This window comes from Prionailurus viverrinus, chromosome C1, assembly GCF_022837055.1.
Source record: "Prionailurus viverrinus isolate Anna chromosome C1, UM_Priviv_1.0, whole genome shotgun sequence".
In the NCBI taxonomy this organism is placed as follows: Eukaryota; Metazoa; Chordata; class Mammalia; order Carnivora; family Felidae; genus Prionailurus; species Prionailurus viverrinus.
The window spans coordinates 176242622-176263230 of NC_062568.1; the positions used below are offsets into that span (position 1 = coordinate 176242622).

Sequence of the window (20609 nt, forward strand, 5' to 3'; positions counted from 1 at the left end):
AGACTTTATCCCAGAATCCAGGAGTCATGAATTCAGATGCATTCAAGGTAATAAAATTAGAATCTAACCCAAGTCCTTATTTACTTTGTTAACAAAATGATCTCAGAACAAAAATAGCAAATTACCATCAAAGATATAATTATTGAAGACAGTTAAAGAATTTTTTTACATATGCCTTCCACATTTTCTGCTTTCCACTTTTTCACAACTGTACTCATCTGCATTTTCAGAGCACATTCCATTATATTATATATATATTCCATTATATACTATATTCTCTCCTTTATATGTTTCATTTAGAGTTCTACATCTAAATACTTAATGTTTACTCTTTTATGGCAGTGTCTTCTCCAATTAGTTGTCTGAAACTCATTCTCTAATAGATTACTAAGGAAAGGCTCATGGGATAAATGTCACCTGAGTTGCATGATAATATTCTGTTTGTAGTCTTTATGCCTCAAAGTTACTTTGGCTAGATATAAAAATCCTTGGCTTACATTTTCTTTATTATAAATATGTTACTTGATTGTGATACAGAATCTTGTTGTCCAAATCTACTTAAAATCCAATTTTCTTTCCTTTGTGAGTGACTTGGTTTTTTAGCTTGGAAATTCAGGGTTTTTTTTTTTCCTTCATTTTTAAAGTTTAGTAATAATAGCAGCACACATGATGGTGTTGATTATTCTGGATTGATTTTTTTCCATTGTACATCATGTGTCTTTTGTTATATTTTCAATATTTTTATGAATATTCTCTTAAATGATAACTTTTTGTATATATTCTGTTTCCTTCTCCTCTCCTGTATCCTCTCCTCTCCAACTCTTTCTTTTTCTTTCTTTCTTTCTTTCTTTCTTTCTTTCTTTCTTTCTTTCTTTCTTTCGCCTTTCTTTCTGGAACTTCCATTATATGTATGTTGGATCTTATTTGCAAATGATATGTATTTTTCCCTGTCTCAAATTCTTTTCATACTTTTATTTTTCTTAAAATCAAATGATTTTTTTCCTTTTCATCATTTTCTCTTATGACATTATTATTCATTCACTTTTATATATCTTCTAGTTTACTTTTCCTTTCCAAACTTATTTTTCTTTAATTTCTTATTTTTCTGACTTTTATCATCTCATTAAATTTTTTTTTCTGATTTCTTAAAATGTACTATTTTTAAGGACTTTTAGCTTTGTTCTTTTACTTCTGGGTTATAATAAACCTTTTAGATGGCTACCAGTGATTTTTTGCCTACTAGTATTCCCACCCCTGTGTAGTTGCCTCCCACCACACATGAATGGGGCTAATCTGTGTAAACAATAGACTGTTGCAAAAATAACAGTGTATGACTTCTGAGGCTAGATCAAAAAGACATTGAAGCTTCTGTCTTTTTCTCTCATAAGATCATTTACTCTTGGGAAGGCAAATTGTCAAGTTATGAGGATACAGGTAATACATTTGCCTGCCATCTGTTTTGTGAACATGTCTTCTGGCATGTTTTCATTGAGGGCATCTTATTTGGCCTCCCCCCACCCCCCCTAAAGCTTTTTATGAAATTTAAACCATTTATAATGATTATTTTGAACTTTTAGAAAGAGATACATGATTTAGATTAACTTTTCTAAATATGTAGTTTGAGAGCTCTTTTTTCTGTCTCATCATTTATTCTAGAATAAGCATGGCAGCTTAGTTTCTGAGATTTCCTGGCTTTCTTTTTCTTCCCAACTTTTATATAGGATTTTTCTTTCCTTTGCTTTTATTCCCCTGTTCAATGTGTATTCTTTTTCCAAATGTTTATACTCAATGTAAAGTTTTATCTTGGAAGGTGACTTTGGAGTGTTAGTTTTGAGAGTTAATGGATCTCACTGCTCCAGCTCCTTCAGAATTTATTGTAAATCCTTTGTACTCATCACTATGAAAGTGAGAAAACCTCTTCCAATTTCAGTTTCTGTTCTTAAATTGGCCCACCAGCCTTTTGAGTGAATACTCCGTTTTGTTACTTTGAAGTTATTTGGTTTATCAGATGCCTCAGTGCTTTCCTCTGATTTCAACAGATGGTGTTAGCATCTCTATTATCTACTGGAGATTTATGCATGTCTCCTGATATTTTGGGTTCATGGGAATATCTTGTCCCTTAATTTTGTTGCAGATGTTTCCCATGGATTTTTTTAGTACTGCTCTTCTAGGTAATTTTTAAAATTTTATTTCAGTATAATGTACTTTAATTCTAAGTTTTGTGGCACAGTGAGCTTTAAAAAACACAATGGAGTACTACGTGGCAATGAGAAAGAATGAAATATGGCCCTTTGTAGCAACGTGGATGGAACTGGAGAGTGTTATGCTAAGTGAAATAAGCCATACAGAGAAAGACAGATACCATATGTTTTAATTCTTATGTGGACCCTGAGAAACTTAACAGAAATCCATGGGGGAGGGGAAGGAAAAAAGAAAAAGAGGTTTGAGTGGGAGAAAGCCAAAGCATAAGAGACTCTTAAAAACTGAGAACAAACTGAGGGTTGATGGGGGGTGGGAGGCAGGGAAGGGTGGGTGATGGGTATTGAAGAGGGCATCTTTTGAGATGAGCACTGGGTGTTGTATGGAAACCAATTTGACAATAAATTTCATATATTGAAAAAAAAAGAATCAATAATCAAAAAATGTCCTAACAATGGAATATTATTCAGCCTTAAAATGGAATAAAATTCTGATACATGCTGTAAAAAATAAATAAATAAATAAAAAATAAAAAGTGAACCCTCGTGGGTGAATAGCATCCAGGTCAGAGACATGACATTACCAGCCCCCCAGAAATGCCTCTGGTGCCTCTTCTCAGTCACTACGAAACCTACTATTCTAATATCTAACAACATATAGGCTAGTTTTATGTGTTTTTGAACATTTCAGAAGTGGAATCATATGGTATATATTCTTTTATATTTGGTCTCTTTGGCTGATTATTATGTTTGTGACATGCATGTGTTTCATTTTTATTACTGTATAGCAGGAGTCAGCAAACTATGGCCCACTGGTGAATTCCAGACTTTTAAATTTTAAATAAAGTTTAATTGGAACATAGATAGACCCATTTACTTATGTATTATTTATGGCTGTTCTCAAGCTACAACAGCAGAGGGGAGTAATTGTGACAAAGAGCACATAACTTGCAAAGCTGAACATAAATGCTATTTGGTCCTTATAGTTTGCCACCCCTTGCCTTATAGTATTCCAATAAGAGTAGCAAAATTTATCAGTTAATTCTACTTTCTGAGGCTAATACTAATAGTACTGCTATCACCATTACTGTATATGTTCCTTGATGAACATATATATGTATTCCTGTTGGATATATACCTAAAATGGAATTGCTGGGTCCTACAGAATGTGTATTCTTCTGTAGAAGATGCTGCCAAAGAGTTTTTCAAAGTGTTTCAGTATTGAAACACATTTTCAAAGTGTCTCAGTATGGTTGAGAGTTCTGGTTTTCTACATCCTTGTTAACACACTGTATTTTCTGGGTTTTATTTTCCCATTATAGGTATTCCAGAGGGTATGAATTGGTAATGCAGTACGGTTTTGCTTTGCATATGCTGAAACTGTGTTTTGGATGCATACAGGTTTAGATTGTGTTTTTTGTTCTGGTTAATCGACTATTATTATTGTGAAATGTCTTTACCTCTAGGAAAGCTTCTTGCCTTCAAATGTAGTTAGTCTGGTATTATTATAGTCCTATCAACTTTCTTTTGGTTAATGTTAATTGGTGTTTTTCACTCTTTTACAATCACCCTTTCTGTATCCTTATATTGAAGATGTGTGTCTTTTATAGTTGGGTTTTATAGTAGTCAGTCTTTCCCTTTATCATTTAATTACTATGTTATCATTTAATTACTGATATTGTTGGGTTTGTATCATTATCTTACTATTTTTCTATCTGACAGATGTGTTCATGTTTATTTTTAAATCTCCTGCATGTCTCCCTTAACTAAGATATTTTTATTCCCTTTGCTCCTTCTTTTAACTCATAGGGTATATATTTGCTTACTATTCTTTCAAAATATATGTATATATAGTAAATACTTGTATCCTCTATTGTAATCTCATACAATTTTTTCTTTACCAGTTTTTTGATAATTTTAGAACATTTACACTCCATTTAAATCCCTTGCTTCTTTAAAGTTATTGTTGTGATACATTTTATCTATATGTATTTTAGATTCCACAGTGCGTTGATACTATTATTTTGTATAGAAATCTTCACTTACATTTGCCTACATATTCATCCTTTTTTGGTTGCATTTTAGTTTTGAATTCTGTTTTCATTTTGAATCATTTCCCATTTGCCCTAAGAATTCCCCTTAGGGCTTTTTGTATGGGCCTGCTGTTGGAGAATTTTCTCATTTTTATTTACTTCTTTTTAGTACTTATTTGTTTATTTACATATCCACTAAATCTATGTTGGATTTTTTTTTCACTGGGCATAGATGTATATGTGGACAGATGTTTTTCTTCCCTTACTTTAAAAATAACATTTTGTGGGGCACCTGGGTGGCTCAGAAGCTAAGCGTCTGACTCTTGATTTCTGCTTAGGTGTTGATCTCGGGGTCGTGAGTTCAAGCCCTGAATTGGGCTCCACACTGGGCATGACGCCTACTAAATAAATGAATAAATGAATAAATGAATGAATGAATAAATAAATATAAAAATATCATTTTGTTATCTTATGACTTCCATTATTTCCTTGAGAAGTCTGTTGTCAGTCTTACTCTTGCTTCCTTGAAAGTAATGTCTTTTATCTGTGGCCTCTTTTAGTATTTTCTCTTGTCCTTGGTTTTAAAAGATTTGGTTTGTGTATTAACCCTGATCAGAGTTTCTTGAATCTAAATTCATGACTTAAATTAATTTTGGAAATTCTAGCCCTTTATTTCTTCAAATGTGCTATACCTTTATTCCTTACTTCTTGGTCCAGTTACATCTGTTAGACCTTTTGATTATCTCCCTCAGTTTCTTGCACTTCTTTCTGTATTTGTCATTTTATTTTCTCTTTTATTAACATTTCCTAGAAACATATATTCTAGTTCATTGATCTTGTCTTCTACTGTTTCCAATACATTGTTAAACCCAACTACTAAATTCTTTATTTCTACTATTTATGTTTAGATATCAAATGTCTTTCTGATTAATTTTTATAAATGTCAATGTTTTTGGAAATCCTTAACCTTTGTGTCTATTTTGTCCAGTTTTTTATCTATTTTCTTGAACATATCGATCAAGGTTACTTTAAAGTGCTTAATCTCCTAATTCCAGTACCTGGATTATATTTGTGATCTGCTTTCTTTGTCTTTTTTACTCTTGCTTACCAGTTGTACTGTCGTGACTGTACCATTTATTTCATAATTAAATTCTAGACGTTTTTTTAAATCTTTTTGACATTTATTTATTTTTAAGAGACAGAGAGATAGAGTGTGAGCAGGGGAGGAGCAGAGAGAGAGGGAGACACAGAATCAGAAACAGGTTCCAGGATCTGAGCTGTCAGCACAGAGCCCGTCACGGGGCTCGAAGACACAAACTGTGAGATCATGACCTGAGCCCAAGTCGGACACTCAATTGACTAAGCCACCCAGGTGCCCCAATTTTTAAAAGAACTTAAGATCTTTCCAGGTGATGAGAGGGTTCCCTCTTTCCTTTCCTAGGCAGGGAACATCAGGGCTAAACTTGTTCAAAAGAGATCAAACTGGGTTGAGGCAATATTGATGTTTTGGGAAATCTCAGTTTATCCTTAATCAAACTTTTGCTAAATCTCACTTCAGCAGCCCTTGTTTTTGGTCATTAGCCTATGGTGCTTTCAAGTTGGAGTTTTTCAGGTCTTTGTCTTCTCAGTACCAAAAAACTGAGGCAATTTGTGTCCTGCTTCTCAGAAAGTTTAGGCTCAGTGCCTTGTACTTCCATACCAGGAACCATCAGAAAATATTCATGTATTTGAGTCCCCTCTCATCTCTGTGTTTGTAACATCAGCTCTACATAGTCACCAAGATGTCTGTCTGCCAGCACCAGCTCTGTGACTGGTTCTAGCTCCTCCCAGAAGTCAGGTGCCCTCAGGATAGATGATGTTGTTTTTTTTCCTGACAGATATTTGTCTTTTAATTACCATCTAAATGTATGGCATGGATCTTTCACTTTTCAGTCATTTTTGGATTAGCTTATTGCTCCTAACCTGGCATAGCTTCATAATTTGGCAAATACTGTGACAAGACACTTCTGTGTTTGAGGTTCTTCCAGTTCTCAATTTTACTTCTTGAGCTTGATGTGATTTACAAAAAGTTCTGCTGGATGCTCCATCCCCAGAAATAGCCTTTGCCTGAGCCAAGACCAGAATTTTTTTTTAGCCTAGCTAGTCCCAGATTGTCAAGTGTTTCCAGTTTAAAAACAGTTACAGGTTCTTAAGTGTTCATACTATCTCCAGGGTTTTTGCTGCTTGTGTTTTAGAGCCTCTAACTCTGGTCGGTCTTTCTCTCTTAAGTACCATGAAACTGTAGGAACATTCACTCTACTTTTCCAATATTTTGGGGTTAACTTCATACCCTCTAGTTTTACACAGTTTCATAAATCAATAAATGTCATAATTGAGAAACTGATTGTGCATCTAAGGCCTCGTAATACTCTAGTTACATCATTCCACTCTCGTACAACCATCAAAAATGTTATTGGTTTTTCTGCATCACAGCATTGACCCTTGTTCTAATCTAATATAAGTCCTGGTTCTCAGCGTCTAGCCCATGCTCAGGATGTGCAAATGCTTTGAAGAAAAATGGAAGTGCAGATCATCAGTCCACGTTTGAAAGTTTCTCTCCTCTGAAATGTATCACTAGCCGCCTTTTTTTCTGTACCTTTCTAATAACTTAAAACATAAATTTTTATTTTTTTCTGTCTTGTTTAAAAAAAAATTTAATGTTTATTTTTGAGAGAGAAAGAGACAGAGCACAAGCAGGGGAGGGGCAGAGAGAGAGGGAGACACAGAATCTGAAGCAGGCTCCAGGCTCATAGCTGTCAGCACAGAGCCTGACCCGGGGCTCGAACCCACTAACCATGAGATCATGACCTGAGCCGAAGTTGGATGCTTAACTGACTGAACCACCCAGGAGCCCCTTTTTCTGTCTTTTCTAGTTTTCAGCATGCGTATTTGTCTGTCATGAATTATTCCATCTAACCCCAAAACCATTTCTGTATGTTTTTATGAGGGGATTTGTGCTAAGTATTATTTTTTTATTGCTACCATAACAAATTGCCACAAACTTAGTAGTTCAAATTGATTATCTTACATTTCTATAGACCTGACATAGGTCTCACTGGGCTAAAATCAAGGTATCAGCAGAGCTGTTTTCTTTATAGAGTTTCCAAGGAAGGATCAATTTCTGGTGACCACTCGTATTCCTTGGCATGTGACCATTTCCTCCATTTGCAAAGCCAGCAAATGGCTATATTCTTTTTTTTCCTTAATATTTATTTATTTATTTATTTATTTATTTTTGAGAAAGAGTGAGAGAGCAGGGGAGAGATAGAGAGATAGGGAGACAGAGAATCCCAAGCAGTCTCCATGCTGACGGCACAGAGCCTGACATGGGGCTTGATCCTATGAACCATGAGATCATGACCTAAGCCAGAATCAAGAGTTGGATGTTAACCTACTGAGCCACCCAGGCACCCCCCATCCTTTACCCTTATTCTTAATCACATCTCCCTTTGTATGACCATAACCATGAAAGATTTTTCTGCTTTTAAGAACTCATTTGATTAGATTGGGTCCACATAGATGATCCGATGTAATCTTCCTTTCTCAAGATCCTTAACCTTAATCAAATCTGCAAAATTCCCTACTGTTATGTAGGGTAATATGTTCACTGATTCTGAGAATTAAGGCATGGACATCTTTGGGAACCATTATTCTGCATACCACACATTGTCACTAACATCTTCCTAGAATTCCCTTAAGATTTTTTTCTTTGTCATTTCTTTTCAACAGTTTACTATTATGCACTTAGCTGTGATTGTCTCTTGTTTTTATCCAATTTGGCCTTTGTAGTGCTTCTCAAAAAGCACATGTTAGACTTGTTGTCTATGTACCATATACCTCTTAAAGTCTTTTAATTCCTGGACATTTTCTGATGGGCATGTGCTATGTTATGAATATATTCCAGTCTGTGACATGTATGTTAGTTTTCTTAGTAAGAGTCCTTATGTGGATAGAAGTTCTTAATTTAATGTAGCCCAATTTTCCTCTCCTTTTGGTTGGTATTTTGATTAGTGCTTTCTTTACATTCATATAGGAAAACTTAGCCCAACTATGATTCTGAATATATTTCCCGATTTAAAAAATCTTTTGTCATGTTGCCTTTTACATTAGATCTACAATGCACGTGGATTTGATTTGTATGTATAATGTAAGATTTGGATGAAGGTTTATTTTTTCCCCTATGTTTATGGTCCATCATCTTTTTTTCAAATGACCATTTTTTCCTTACCCTGTTTACATGGAGATGATCCTGGATTCTATTCTATTCCATTAGGACTGTATATATGTGCGTCTGTTTCTGGATTTTCTTCTGTTGTGTTCATTTGACTCATTTTGTACTAACATCATATTCTCTCAATTGCTATAAGTTTATGATAACTTTTGATATCTAAAGCATAGGTTTTTCAGCTGTGTTCTTGCTTACTGTTCCTTGTTCTTTGAATTTCCATTTGCATTCCAAAATCAGCTGGTCTGTTTTAAAAAACATGCTATGATTTTGGCCAGGATTTTATTGAATGTGTGCTTTCACTAGGGGAGAACTGGCATTTTACCAATATTGAGTCTTCCAATAGTGGTGTCTTTTTAAATTAATTTAGATATTAAATTACTCCTGATTATGTTGTAGTTTTAGAATTCTTATATTTCTTTTGGTAGATTTGTTCTTAGATGTTTGATACTTTAATATTATTATAAGTTGTATACTTTAAAATTGTATCTTCCATTCGTTCTTGGTATAATGACTATATTATATTTTTATACAACAATCTTGTATCCAGTGACCTTACATTCACATATTAATGTTAATAGACAGTAGTTTTTGTTTTTTATGTATGTGTGTGTATATATAATGTAAATAGTGACATTTTTATTTCTCCCTCTTTAGTCTTAATGCTTTTTATTTCTTTTGCTTGCCTTATTACACTATCTAGGGTTTCCAAAGCAATATCAAACAGAAGTGGTGATACAGGGCATCCTTTCTTGTTTGCCACCCAAAGAGGAAGCTTTTTATAATTAAACATTAAGTATGAAGCATGCTGTACATTTTTTGTGGGTATTCTTTGCCACGTTACAGAACTTCCTTCTATTCTTTGTTTTCTGTAAGTTAAAAAAATTTTTTTTACTGTAAGTATATGGATTTTATGACACTGCATCTGTGGGAGTCATTATATGCTATTCCTCTTTATTTAATGTGGTAAGGGGCATCTGGGTGGCTCAGTCGGTTAAGCATCCGACTCTTGATTTCAACTCAGGTCATGGTGGGGATCAAGCCCCACATTGGGCTCCTCATTCTCAGCAGAACCTGCTGGGTATTCTCTGTCTCCTTCTCTCTCTCTGCGCCTCCCCAGCTCATTTTCTGTCTCTCTCTCAAAATAAATAAATAAAGGTTTTAAAAAATTGGGTTTATTTAAATGTGGTAAATTGCTTACTTGATTATTCAAGTGTTAAACCATGCTTGCATGTTTGGAACAAAACTCTTGGTCATAACTTTTTAAAATATATATATCCCTGGTTTCAATTTGCTAATGCTTTACCGAGTATTTTTACATCTAAGTTAGTGATTGTGATTGGTCTGTAAATTTCCTTTCTTGTAATGTCTTCCTTAAGTTTTGGCTGGCCTCATAAAAATGATTTGGAAAATATTCCTAATCATTCTCTAGAAGAGTTTGTGTGAGATTATTTCTTAAATATTTTATTTATTTATTTAGTGTTTATTTATTTTTGAGAGAGAGCACACAAGCGGGGAGGGACAGAGAGAGAGGGAGACACAGAATCTGAAGCAGGCTTCAGACTCTGAGCTGTCTGTCAGCACAGAGCCTGAAGTGGGGCTCAAACCCACAAACTGTGACATCATGACCTGAGCCAAAGTCGGATGCTTAACCGACTGAGCCACCTATGTGCCCCATATCTTAACTATTTTAAATAAGCCCATCTTTATAGGAGAATTTTCAATAAAGATTTTAATTTGCTAATTTTATTTCACTATGGCTAGATAACATACTTTGTATGATTTAAGCCCTTTTAAATTTACTGAAACTCACTTTATGGTTTAATGTAAGGTCTCTGCTGAAGAATTTTTCATGTGTACTTGAGAAAAATGTATATTCTGCTATTCTCTGGTAGCGTGTTTATAGATGTTAAGTCTAGTTGATTCAAGTCTTCTATTTCTTTGTTGATCTTCTGTCTTGACTGTTCTATCCATGGTGGAAGTAAAGTACTGAAGTCTCCGAACTAGTATGTTGTAGGAGTTTCTCATTCTCATAGTGTATGAATCAGGATTCTCCAGGGAAACAGAAACAACAGAACATTGTGTGTGTGTGTGTGTGTGTGTGTGTGTGTGTGTGTGTAGACATATATATACACATGTAAATACATATGTGCATATATGGAGAGACAAAGAGGAATTTTAAAGAATTGGCTCATGCAGTAGATTAGTTGTCTATATGTTTGTGGGTTCTTTTCTGGGTTCTCTAATCCATTGTCTGTGTGTCTGTTTTTGTGCCAAGACCATACTGTCTTGATGATTACAGCTTTGTAATACAGGCTAAAGTCCAGGATGGTGACACCTCCAGCTTTGGTTTTCTTTTTTAACATTACTTTCACTATTTGGAGTCTTTTCTGGTTCCATACAAAGTTTAGGATTGTTTGTTCTAGCTCTGTGAATAATGCTGGTGCTATTTTGATTAGGATTGCATTGAATGTGTAGATTGCTTTGGGTAGTCTAGACATTTTAACAATATTTGTTCTTTCATTCCATGATCCTGGGATGAAAAACATTTCTTTGTGTCTTCTTCAATTTCTTTCATAAGCTTTCTATAGTTTTCAGCATCCAGATATTTTCCCTCTTTGGTTAGGTTTATTCCTAGGTATTTTACGGTTCTTTGTGCAATTGCAAGTGGGATTGATTCCTTGATATGTTTCTGTTGCTTCGTTATTGTTGTATAGAAATGCAACCGATTTCTATACATTGATTTTATATCCTACAACTCTGCTGAATTCATGTATCAGTTCTAGCATTTTTTTGGTGGAGACTTGGGTTTTCCATGTAGAGTATCGTCTTATCTGTGAAAAGTGAAAGTTTGACTTCTTTGCCAATTTAGATGTCTTTTTATCTTGTTTTATTGTCTGATTACTGAGGATAGGACTTCCAATGCTATGTTAAACAACAGTGGTGAGAGTGGACATCCCCTATCATGTTCCTGATCTCAGGAGGAAAGTTCTTCATTTTTCCTCATTGAGGATGATATTAGCTGTGGGTCTTTTATATATGGCTTTTATGATATTAAGGTGTGTTCTTTCTATCCCGACTTTCATGAGGGTTTTTATTAACAAAGCATGTGTATTTTGTCAATGCTTTTTCTGCATCTATTGACAGAATCATATGGTTCTTATCCTTTCTTCTATTAATGTGATATATCACATTGATTGATTTGTGAATATTATACCAGCCCTGCAGCCCAGGAATGAATCCCACTTGATCATGGTGAGTAATTCTTTTAATATACTGTTGAATTCAATTTGCTAGTATCTTGTTAAGAATTTTTGCATCCATGTTCATCAGGGATATTGGCCTGTTATTCCCCTTTTTAATAGGGTCTTTTTCTGGTTTGGGAATCAAGGTAATGCTTGCTGCCTTCATAGAATGAGTCTGGAAGCCTTCCATTTCTATTTTTTTGGAACAGCCTGAGAAGAATAGGTATTGATTCTGCTTTAAATGTCTGGTAGAATTCCCCTGGGAAGCCATCTGGCCCAAGACTCTTTGTTGGGAGATTTTTGATAAGCGATTCAATTTCTTCTCTGGTTGAGGGAAGCGGGGAGAGTCTGTTCAAATTTTCTATTTATTCCCTTTTGAGTTTTGGTAGTGTGTGGGTATCTAGGAATTTGTCCATTTCTTCCAGATTGTCTAATTTGCTGGCTATAGCAACATATAACTATATATTTTTCATAGTATTCTCTAATAATTGTATTTCTGTGGTGTTAGTTGTGATCTCTTTCATTTGTGATTTTATCTATTTGGGTCCTCTCTCTATTCTTTTCATTAAGTCTGGCTAGGAGTTTATCAATTTTGTTTATTCTTTCAAAAAACCAGCTTTTAGATTCATTGATCTGTTCTACTGTTTTATGTTTTTGTTTTTTGTTTTGTTTTGTTTTGTTTTTGGATTCTATATTGTTTATTTCTGCTCTGATCTCTATTATTTCTCTTCTTCTGCTGGCTTTGGGGTTTCTTTGCTGCCAGTTCCTTTCTAGTTTCTTTAGGTGTGGGGTTAGGTTATATATTTGGGACCTTTCTTGCCTCTTAATATAGGCCTAAGTTGCAATGTATTTTCCTTTTAGGACTGCCTTTGCTGCATCCCAAAGAGTTTGGACTATTGTATTTTCATTTGCATTTGCTTCCGTATATTTTTTAATTTCTTTAATATCCTGGTTGAGCCATTCATTTTTTAGTAGGATGTTCTTTAACCTCCATGTATTTGGGGGCTTTCCAAATTTTTTCTTTTGGTTGATTTCAAGTTTCATAGCATTGTGGTTGAAAACATGAATGATATGATCTCAATCCTTTTATATTTGTTGAGAGCTGTTTTGTGACCGAGTATGTTATCTGTTTTGGAGAATGTTCCATGTGCACTCAAGAAGAATGTATATTCTGCTTTTGGTTGAAAGGTTTTGAATATATCTGTTAAGTCCATCTGGCCCAATGTGTCACTCAGAGCCATTGTTTTCTTATTGTTTTTCTGCTTAGATGATCTGTCCATTGTTGTCAGTGGAGTATTAAAGTCCCCTACAATCACAGTATTATTATCTATACATTTATTTATGTTTGTGATTAATTGATTTATATTTTTGTGTTCTCTCACGTTGGGGGCATAAACATTTACAATTGCTAGCTGCTCTTGGTGGATAGACCCCTTAATGATATAATGCCCTTCTTCATCTCTTGTTACAGTCTTTGTCTGATATAAGTATGGCTACTCCAGCTTGCTTTTAACATCCAGTAGCATGGTAGATGGTTCTCCATCCCATCACTTTCAATCTGCAGGTGTCCTCAGGTCTTAAATGAGTCTCTTGTAGGCAGCATATAGATGGATATTGTTTTTTTATCCATTCTGATACCCCATGTCTTTTGATTGGGGCATTTATTCCATTTACATTCAGAGTGATTATTGAAAGATACGGATTTGGTCCCATTGTGTTATCTGTACGTTTTGTGTTTGTGGTGATATCTCTGGACCTTTATAGTCTTTGCTGCTTTCCACTCACAGAGTACCCCCCTTAGGATCTCCTGCAGGGCTGGTTTAGTGGTCATGAACTCCTCTAGTTTTTGTTTGTCTGGGAAAGCCTTTATCTCTCCTTCTATTCTGAATGACAGCCTTGCTGGATGAAGGATTCTTGGCTGCATAGTTTTCCTATTCAGCACATTGAATATTTCCTGCCACTTCCTTCTGGCCTGCCAAGTTTCAGTGGACAGGTCTGCTTCTACCCTTATGTGTCTACCCTTGTAGGTTAAGGCCTGTTTGTCCCTAGCTGCTTTCAGAATTCTCTCTTTATGTTTGTATTTTGTCAATTTCACTATATTATGTTATACTGTTGACCTGTTTTCGCTGATATTGAAGGGAGTTCTTTGTGCCTCTTGGAGTTGGATGCCTGTTTCCTTCCCCAGATTAGGGAAGTTTTTAGCTATAATTTGTTCAAACAGACCTTCTGCCCCTTTCTCTCTCTCTTCTCTGGAACTCCTATGACACAGATATTATTTCATTTCATTGAATCACTTAGGTCTCTAATTCTTTCCTCATGGTCTAGTAATTTCCTTTCCCTCTTTTTTTCAGCTTCATCATTTTCCACAATATTATCTTCTATTTCACCTATTCTGTCCTCTACTTCTTCCATCCTTGCTGTCACTGCATCTAGTTTATTTGTATCTCATTTACAACATTTCTTAATTCATCATGACTATTTCTTAGGTCTTTGATCTCTGCAACAGTAGATCTCTTCTTTCTTCTATGCTTTTTTTTCCCAAGCCCATCTAGTCTTATGACTTTTATTCTAAATTCTTGTTCAGACATATTGTTTATGTCTGTTTTGAGCAATTCCCTGGCTGTCATTTCTTCCTGGAATTTCTTTTGAAGAGAATTCTTCTGTTTTATCATTTTGGCTAGGTTTCTGTCTTTTACATGTTTTAATAGCTTGTTATGTGTCCTGCACCTGCGAGTCCTGCTGTATTAAAAAGGGGTCATACACCGTCCAGCACCTGGCTTTCAGGAAGTGTTTTTGGAATGTGTTGGCATGGACTTTGTTGTTGCAAATTTGGCTGCTCTGTCCCACTGCTCATAGTGGTGGATTGTTTGGACCTTCTACCAGCTGTGCTTTGATTTGTTCATTGAAGTAACCTTGGAAAAAAGGAAATGGGAGGAACCTTATCTCATACAAAGACAGAAATGAAGAGGGTGAAGAAAAAAAAAGGCTAGTCAGAGAATTAGAAAAACTAGAAGGCTTAATCCAGTGAGAGATAGGAAAATGAAGAAGAAGGAGTTACAGAAAAGGTATAAAAAGAATAGAGTAAAAATGCCTGATGAAACAAACAACCAGAAAAGGGAAAGAAAGAAAGAAAGAAAGAAAGAAAGAAAGAGAAAAGAAAGAAAAGGAAAGAAGAAAGAAAGAAAAAAAATATATATATGTAAAGTAAGACTTGACCAGAAACTATGAGTCCGATTCCAAAGGGGAAAACAAAGCAAGAAAGAGGAGGGTAGAAAGAAAAAGAAGGGAAAATAGAAGAGTAGGAAAGAAAAGAGAAAAATTTAAAAATTAAAAAAAAAACCAGACTAATATATAAAACTATAGGACACTTGTCTATTGGTACCTGGTATTGGCGACTGTGCTGGTCTGGATGAGAGACTGTCTAGTTCAATCAGTGTCAGTCCTGCTCCAGGAGATAAGCAGTTGCCGGGCATGGAGGGGTGAGGTTTGGTGTAAGTGGGTCCCACCTCCACTGGGGGCCACTGTCCTGTTCTTGAAGCCCTGCTGTGTTGGTATTGGTGACACCCCAATCTCTCCTCCCCGGACTGGGAGTCTCAAACCATGCTATTCAGGCAGCCCGTACAGAGTAGTGCCAATGGTGATCCTGTCCTGCTCCACAGTTCTCCTGTGCCTCCTGGGTGCTCAGCGGGGATTCAAAACCCGATGTCTTTTTTTTTTTATTTATTATTTTAATGTTTATTTTTTGAGAGAGACAGCAGGAGCAGATGGGAGTTGGGGGGAGAGAAGGGGACAGAGGATCCAAAGCAGGCTCTGCACTGAGAGCAGAGAGCCTATGCAGGGCTTGAACTCAAAAACTGTGAGATCATGACCTGAGCCGAAGTTGGACGCCTAACCGACTGAACCACTCAGGTGCCCCAGTAGCTATGTATTTTGATTCTAACTGCCTTGACTTTCATTTTTATTCTTGTGGCTTGTTAGTGCATTTTGGCTTATGAATAGTAGGTACGTATTAGAATGCTTACATCTACATAAGTTTCCCAGGTACTTATTCTTCAGAGTGCAGGTGCAATCTTTTAGGAGTTCACATGACAATATGTAAGACATTACTACATATCTTACTACACATCTTGACACAGTACCCATTCCTGTTCATTTATTGATGCAAGAAATATCTACCAGTGTCTAGTCTTTGATAAGCCATATTAGCATAAGTAGAATAAAATCATATTTGTTTTATTGAACAGAATAACAAATTCTCACCTCCCCTTTTGTTTCTTTTTAAGAAATCCAAGCATTCAATTCATTTCTTATAATGGGGGAGAGGGAGAGCATTTCCCAAAGAAACATAGAGATCATTTTAATTGCAAAATGAATTAATGAAAATCTTTAAATTTTTCAGGATGAGAGAGACCCAGAGAAAGAAGATGAACTGGAGCTGAAAAGAGGTCTTTTATACAGAGACTCTGCCTATGACAGTGACCCAGAGTATAGGTATGAGCTGGACTAATGCAGCATGTAGAGATCTTTCTCACAGTTTCTATAAAAATAACCTGCTTTTTAATCTGCTGGATTTGTGGGGAATTTAGACATAAATTGATAATTATTATTTATTTTTATGTTTACCTACATAAAACTTATTAAAATACTTAAATTACTGGGGAGGCTGAGTGGTTAGGTCAGTTGAGCTTCCAGCTCTTGATTTCAGCTCAGGTCATGATCCTGGGGTCGTGGGATTGAACCCCCATGTCTGGCTCTGTGCTGAGCATGGAACCTGCTTTGGATTCTCTCTCCCTCTGCCCCTGCCTTGCTTGCACGCATGCTCTCTCTTTAACGACAACAACAAAATACTTTAATGATTGCATTACTGCAACTTTTCAAGGAAAACAAATATATTTTATTAAGGGTGATATTTTCCATTTTACTTAAGATTTATAGTATATTTGTCTGTCCTGCAAACCCACATATCCAGGACTTATTTTCAAGCACATTCTCATTCAAACAATAGTTTCCATAATTTTGGGAAATGACTAAGCTTTTTTTTTTTTAATAACCTAAGAAAAGTTGTTCTTCTAGCCTAATATTTCAGAAGTGTTAGTAATAGTAAAATTTTTGCAAGATTATGGCAGCAAATTTCATGAAGATTTTTTAAATCTCTATGTCAGTTGCCATAGAATGTGCTATTAAAAATTGAATGTAAATTGTGAGTTTATGTAACTGAAGGTTCTCTGAATCCTTTGGTGGTATACCACTGATTGATTACCATATGGCTTCTACCTTCCTGAGTTTCCTGAAAAGCCAGTATAAGAAACAAGCTCCAGATAATGGAATATGTTTTGTTGCTAATTTGAGTTTTCGACTGAAGTTTCTGATTTTTACCCTGGTAAGTTAGGCTAAACATTCTGTGAACATGTGAGGACTTCTTTTGCCCATTACACAGAATATAAATGTGAACTCCTTTCCCAAAGCTACTGCTTCCCAACCAAGAGGCAACCTGGACATCTCATCAAGGGAAGTGTAGTATATTATAGGTGAGTTTGGAGAAGCAATCCAAACAGGAAAAAGAAGATCCAAGAAAGTCCACACCTTGAGGAAGAAGAATTTTTATCTTTTGTTATTATTATTTACTTAAAGTTCTATGCTCTAGATTACTACTATATGTATTTAGCATCCCAATTTTGGTTCTTAATCCATATATTGAATTCTAATTTGGGTAAGAATGGATAGGGTTGATAAAGAAAAGTACCTGATTTTCATGCTTTTGTATGCATAATATTTACCTGGGTTGCCTCTTTAAAATACAGATTTCTTCTTTATACCCCATAGATTCTGATTCCTTACCTATAGAGGTGAGACCTAGAAATATACATTTTAAGAAATATCATAGATGCTTCTAATGCAGCTTGTGTAAGGACCACATTTTGAAAAACAGTGGTCTATTTAAAGTTTGCTGTAAACCTCAGTATTGGTTCTTTTTCCAGTTCACCAAGCAATGTTAATGGCTAAGCTTTTGAATACCTGAGATTGGTTTGGTGCCTCTCAAGAAAGAGTTAAGCAGAGTATCAGAAAAGTTCTGTTTACACATTTTGGAGATTTCTTTATATTCCTTGTTACTTCTCATATATATATATATATATATGTGTGTGTGTGTGTGTGTGTGTGTGTGTATACATATATATAGATAGATATAGATATACACACATATATATATATATATATATATATATATATATTTAGACTGATAGGATAGGAAAGAGTTATCAGACTGATAGGATAGGACTGATAGGATAGGACAAAGGTCTTTTATAAGAGCATATGTGATATTAGCTCCAGAAGCTACTGAAACAATCAGGGTATTATTTTGGTTTTATCCCTCAATCATATTATATATATTAGGCTAAGGTGTCCCTCTCATTCTACTTTCCATCTCAAAGATGAGAGAACCCACAAAGTAATCACCCATTTGCTTGCCTTAAGGCTTCCATCAGCAGATATCAAGAGGAAGTTTGGGGGTCTTGGCTTAATATCACCCCTTTGCAGACACACACTGACACAGAGGTTGAGAGGAAGTCTGCATGGACCCTTGGAATGGCTAAGTGAGGAGCTCAGCAAATCCTTTCCCCAATTCAACTAGACAACAACTAGACAGAATTGTCAAAAACAACAATTTTAGGACTCTGGAAATTGACCAAAGGCATATATAACAAATTGAGAAGCATTTATCAAGAAAATCTACTGAGTCTCAATAAGGGCAGTAGGACTCAGTGGCATTTTGCCTGGAACTCCCAGTCCCTAGCTCCTTGGGGCAGTCATGCTGAAAGACCAGCATCTCTGCTGCCAGAGAAGACTAACTGTATGAAGCAGAGCATGGGAAATCCCATATGCACGGAGGTTAATAAACAATAATTATCCCACTGGCAAACAACAAGAGAAGACTTGAGGTCTGACTACTTGTGGGGACAGACATCAAAGATCCAGGGACCAGGTAGCCAGATTGGTCTTGATAAAGTTGTAATTATCCCTGGTAGTCTGGAACATTATGTGCATGTATAAGGCTGCAGATATGTTCAGGAGAAACTGGAGGGGCCTTAGGGAGCCACTAGTCCACAGCTAAATATTAGCCCTTTTGAAGACAGAAAGTAATACCTAGGGCAAGCTTGTAAACTGGATAAATTTTGAATGTATGTTCCAAGCCACACATAGATCCATTGGCAAAAAGATAGAAGCCTTTCTTTCTTTCTTTCTTTCTTTCTTTCTTTCTTTCTTTCCTTTCTTTCTTTCTTTCCTTTCTTTCTTTCTTTCCTTTCTTTCTTTTCTTTCTTTCTTTCTTTCTTTCTTTCTTTCTTTCTTTCTTTCTTTCATGTTTATTTTTGAGAGAGAGAGAGAGACAGAGCACTAGTGGCAGAGGGGCAGAGACAAAGAGGGAAACACAAAATCTGAAACAGGCTCCAGGCTCCAGCACAGAGCCTGACACGGGGCTCGAACCTGGGAACAGGGAGATCACGACCTGAGCCAAAGTCAGAGGCTCAACTGACTGAGCCACCCAGGCGCCCCAGGATGGAAGCCTTTCTGACCAATCATTTGCTGGTCACCAAGCTATGCTGACCCAAGGGCAGTTCCTATGAGGCCAGGCTTAAAAGTTGAAACAATAATTTTTTTAAAAAAAGAAAAGTAACAAGGAACACCAGAAACTACACAGGGCAAGGGAAACAGATTTCAAGCCTTAATCCAGACAGGACACGCAGCAAATAATCAAAAACAAAACCCTGGTAAGGTCAAAATCCAGAGTTGTTGCAATTTTTATCTAAAATCTTGTTTTCATCAAAAAATTATGAGACATGTAAGAAATAGAAAAATCTAACCCATACAGTTGAAGGACAAGTTACTATAAACTGACTTTGAAGAGGCCCAGATATTGGATTTAGGAGCTATGTTCAAAGAACTAAAGGAAATCATGTCTAAATAATTAAAGGGAGGGGCACCTGGCTGTCTCAGTCTGTAGAGCATGCCTCCCTTGATCTCAGGGTCATGAGTTCAAGCCCCATGCTGGGTGTGGAACCTACTTACAATAAAAATAAAATAATAATAATAAATAAAATCATGTTAAAAAAAGAATTAAAGGGATATATAATGATAGGGATTCATGAAATAGAGAATATTGATAGATAAAAATAATTTCTTTCATGTTTTGCTTAAAAATTATGCCCAGGACTCAATACTTTGTGTTGTGATCCGATATATATTGTGATTATCATCCATGGAGTATAGCAGAGATTCAGTGTTTTTCTGCAGGAAAAGCATAATGGGAAATTGGAGTGCTGTTACCTTGTACACATCAGTCTATACATGCTCATTGTCCTATGTCTTCCATCATCTTTGAGTATGAAATTCATATTGAAGAAATCTCTTATCAGGGAGTTGTTAGGTGACCTTTTACTTTAAGTTCTTTGGAATTTGGAGCTAGATTTTGGAAACAATCTACTACCGTGCCAGCTTCCTTCTCTTTTGCGTATTACCTGTCTTTTAGAAAATTTTAGACATTTGCAATGGTAGCCTTGCCAGTTCCCAAGGTCCTGGGATGTTTTTTAGTACCTGCTATGTATATTTAAAATTTCTTCAGTTTTCAGATGTTGAAAATTCTCCACATTTGTTGTGTACTTCTGTCATCACTATTTTATTTGAACATTAATCCTAATTAAAGACCAGGCATAAATGATGTTTCATATAGATGGGGGTTGGTCACAAAAAGAGAGAAGTAAGCATAAAAATAATTTTAAGTTCATGGTTAGAATATGAATTGGCCTTTTATGACTATCACCTGACATTTTTAACCATATTTTTCTTTTATGGAACTAGCTATTGATATAAGCTG

At 35.6% G+C, this 20609-nt stretch overlaps 1 protein-coding gene across 2 annotated transcripts in view; it reads left to right on the top strand.

Annotated features, from left to right (window-relative positions):
- Window positions 1-20609, top strand: part of SPATA6 (spermatogenesis associated 6) — a 143401-nt gene that overhangs the window by 114824 nt on the left and 7968 nt on the right. For both annotated transcript variants that reach the window (XM_047873115.1, XM_047873113.1), the window contains exon 12: window positions 16140-16231. In XM_047873115.1, the coding sequence (XP_047729071.1) occupies window positions 16140-16231 (92 nt within the window). The remainder of the gene's footprint in view (window positions 1-16139; window positions 16232-20609) is intronic.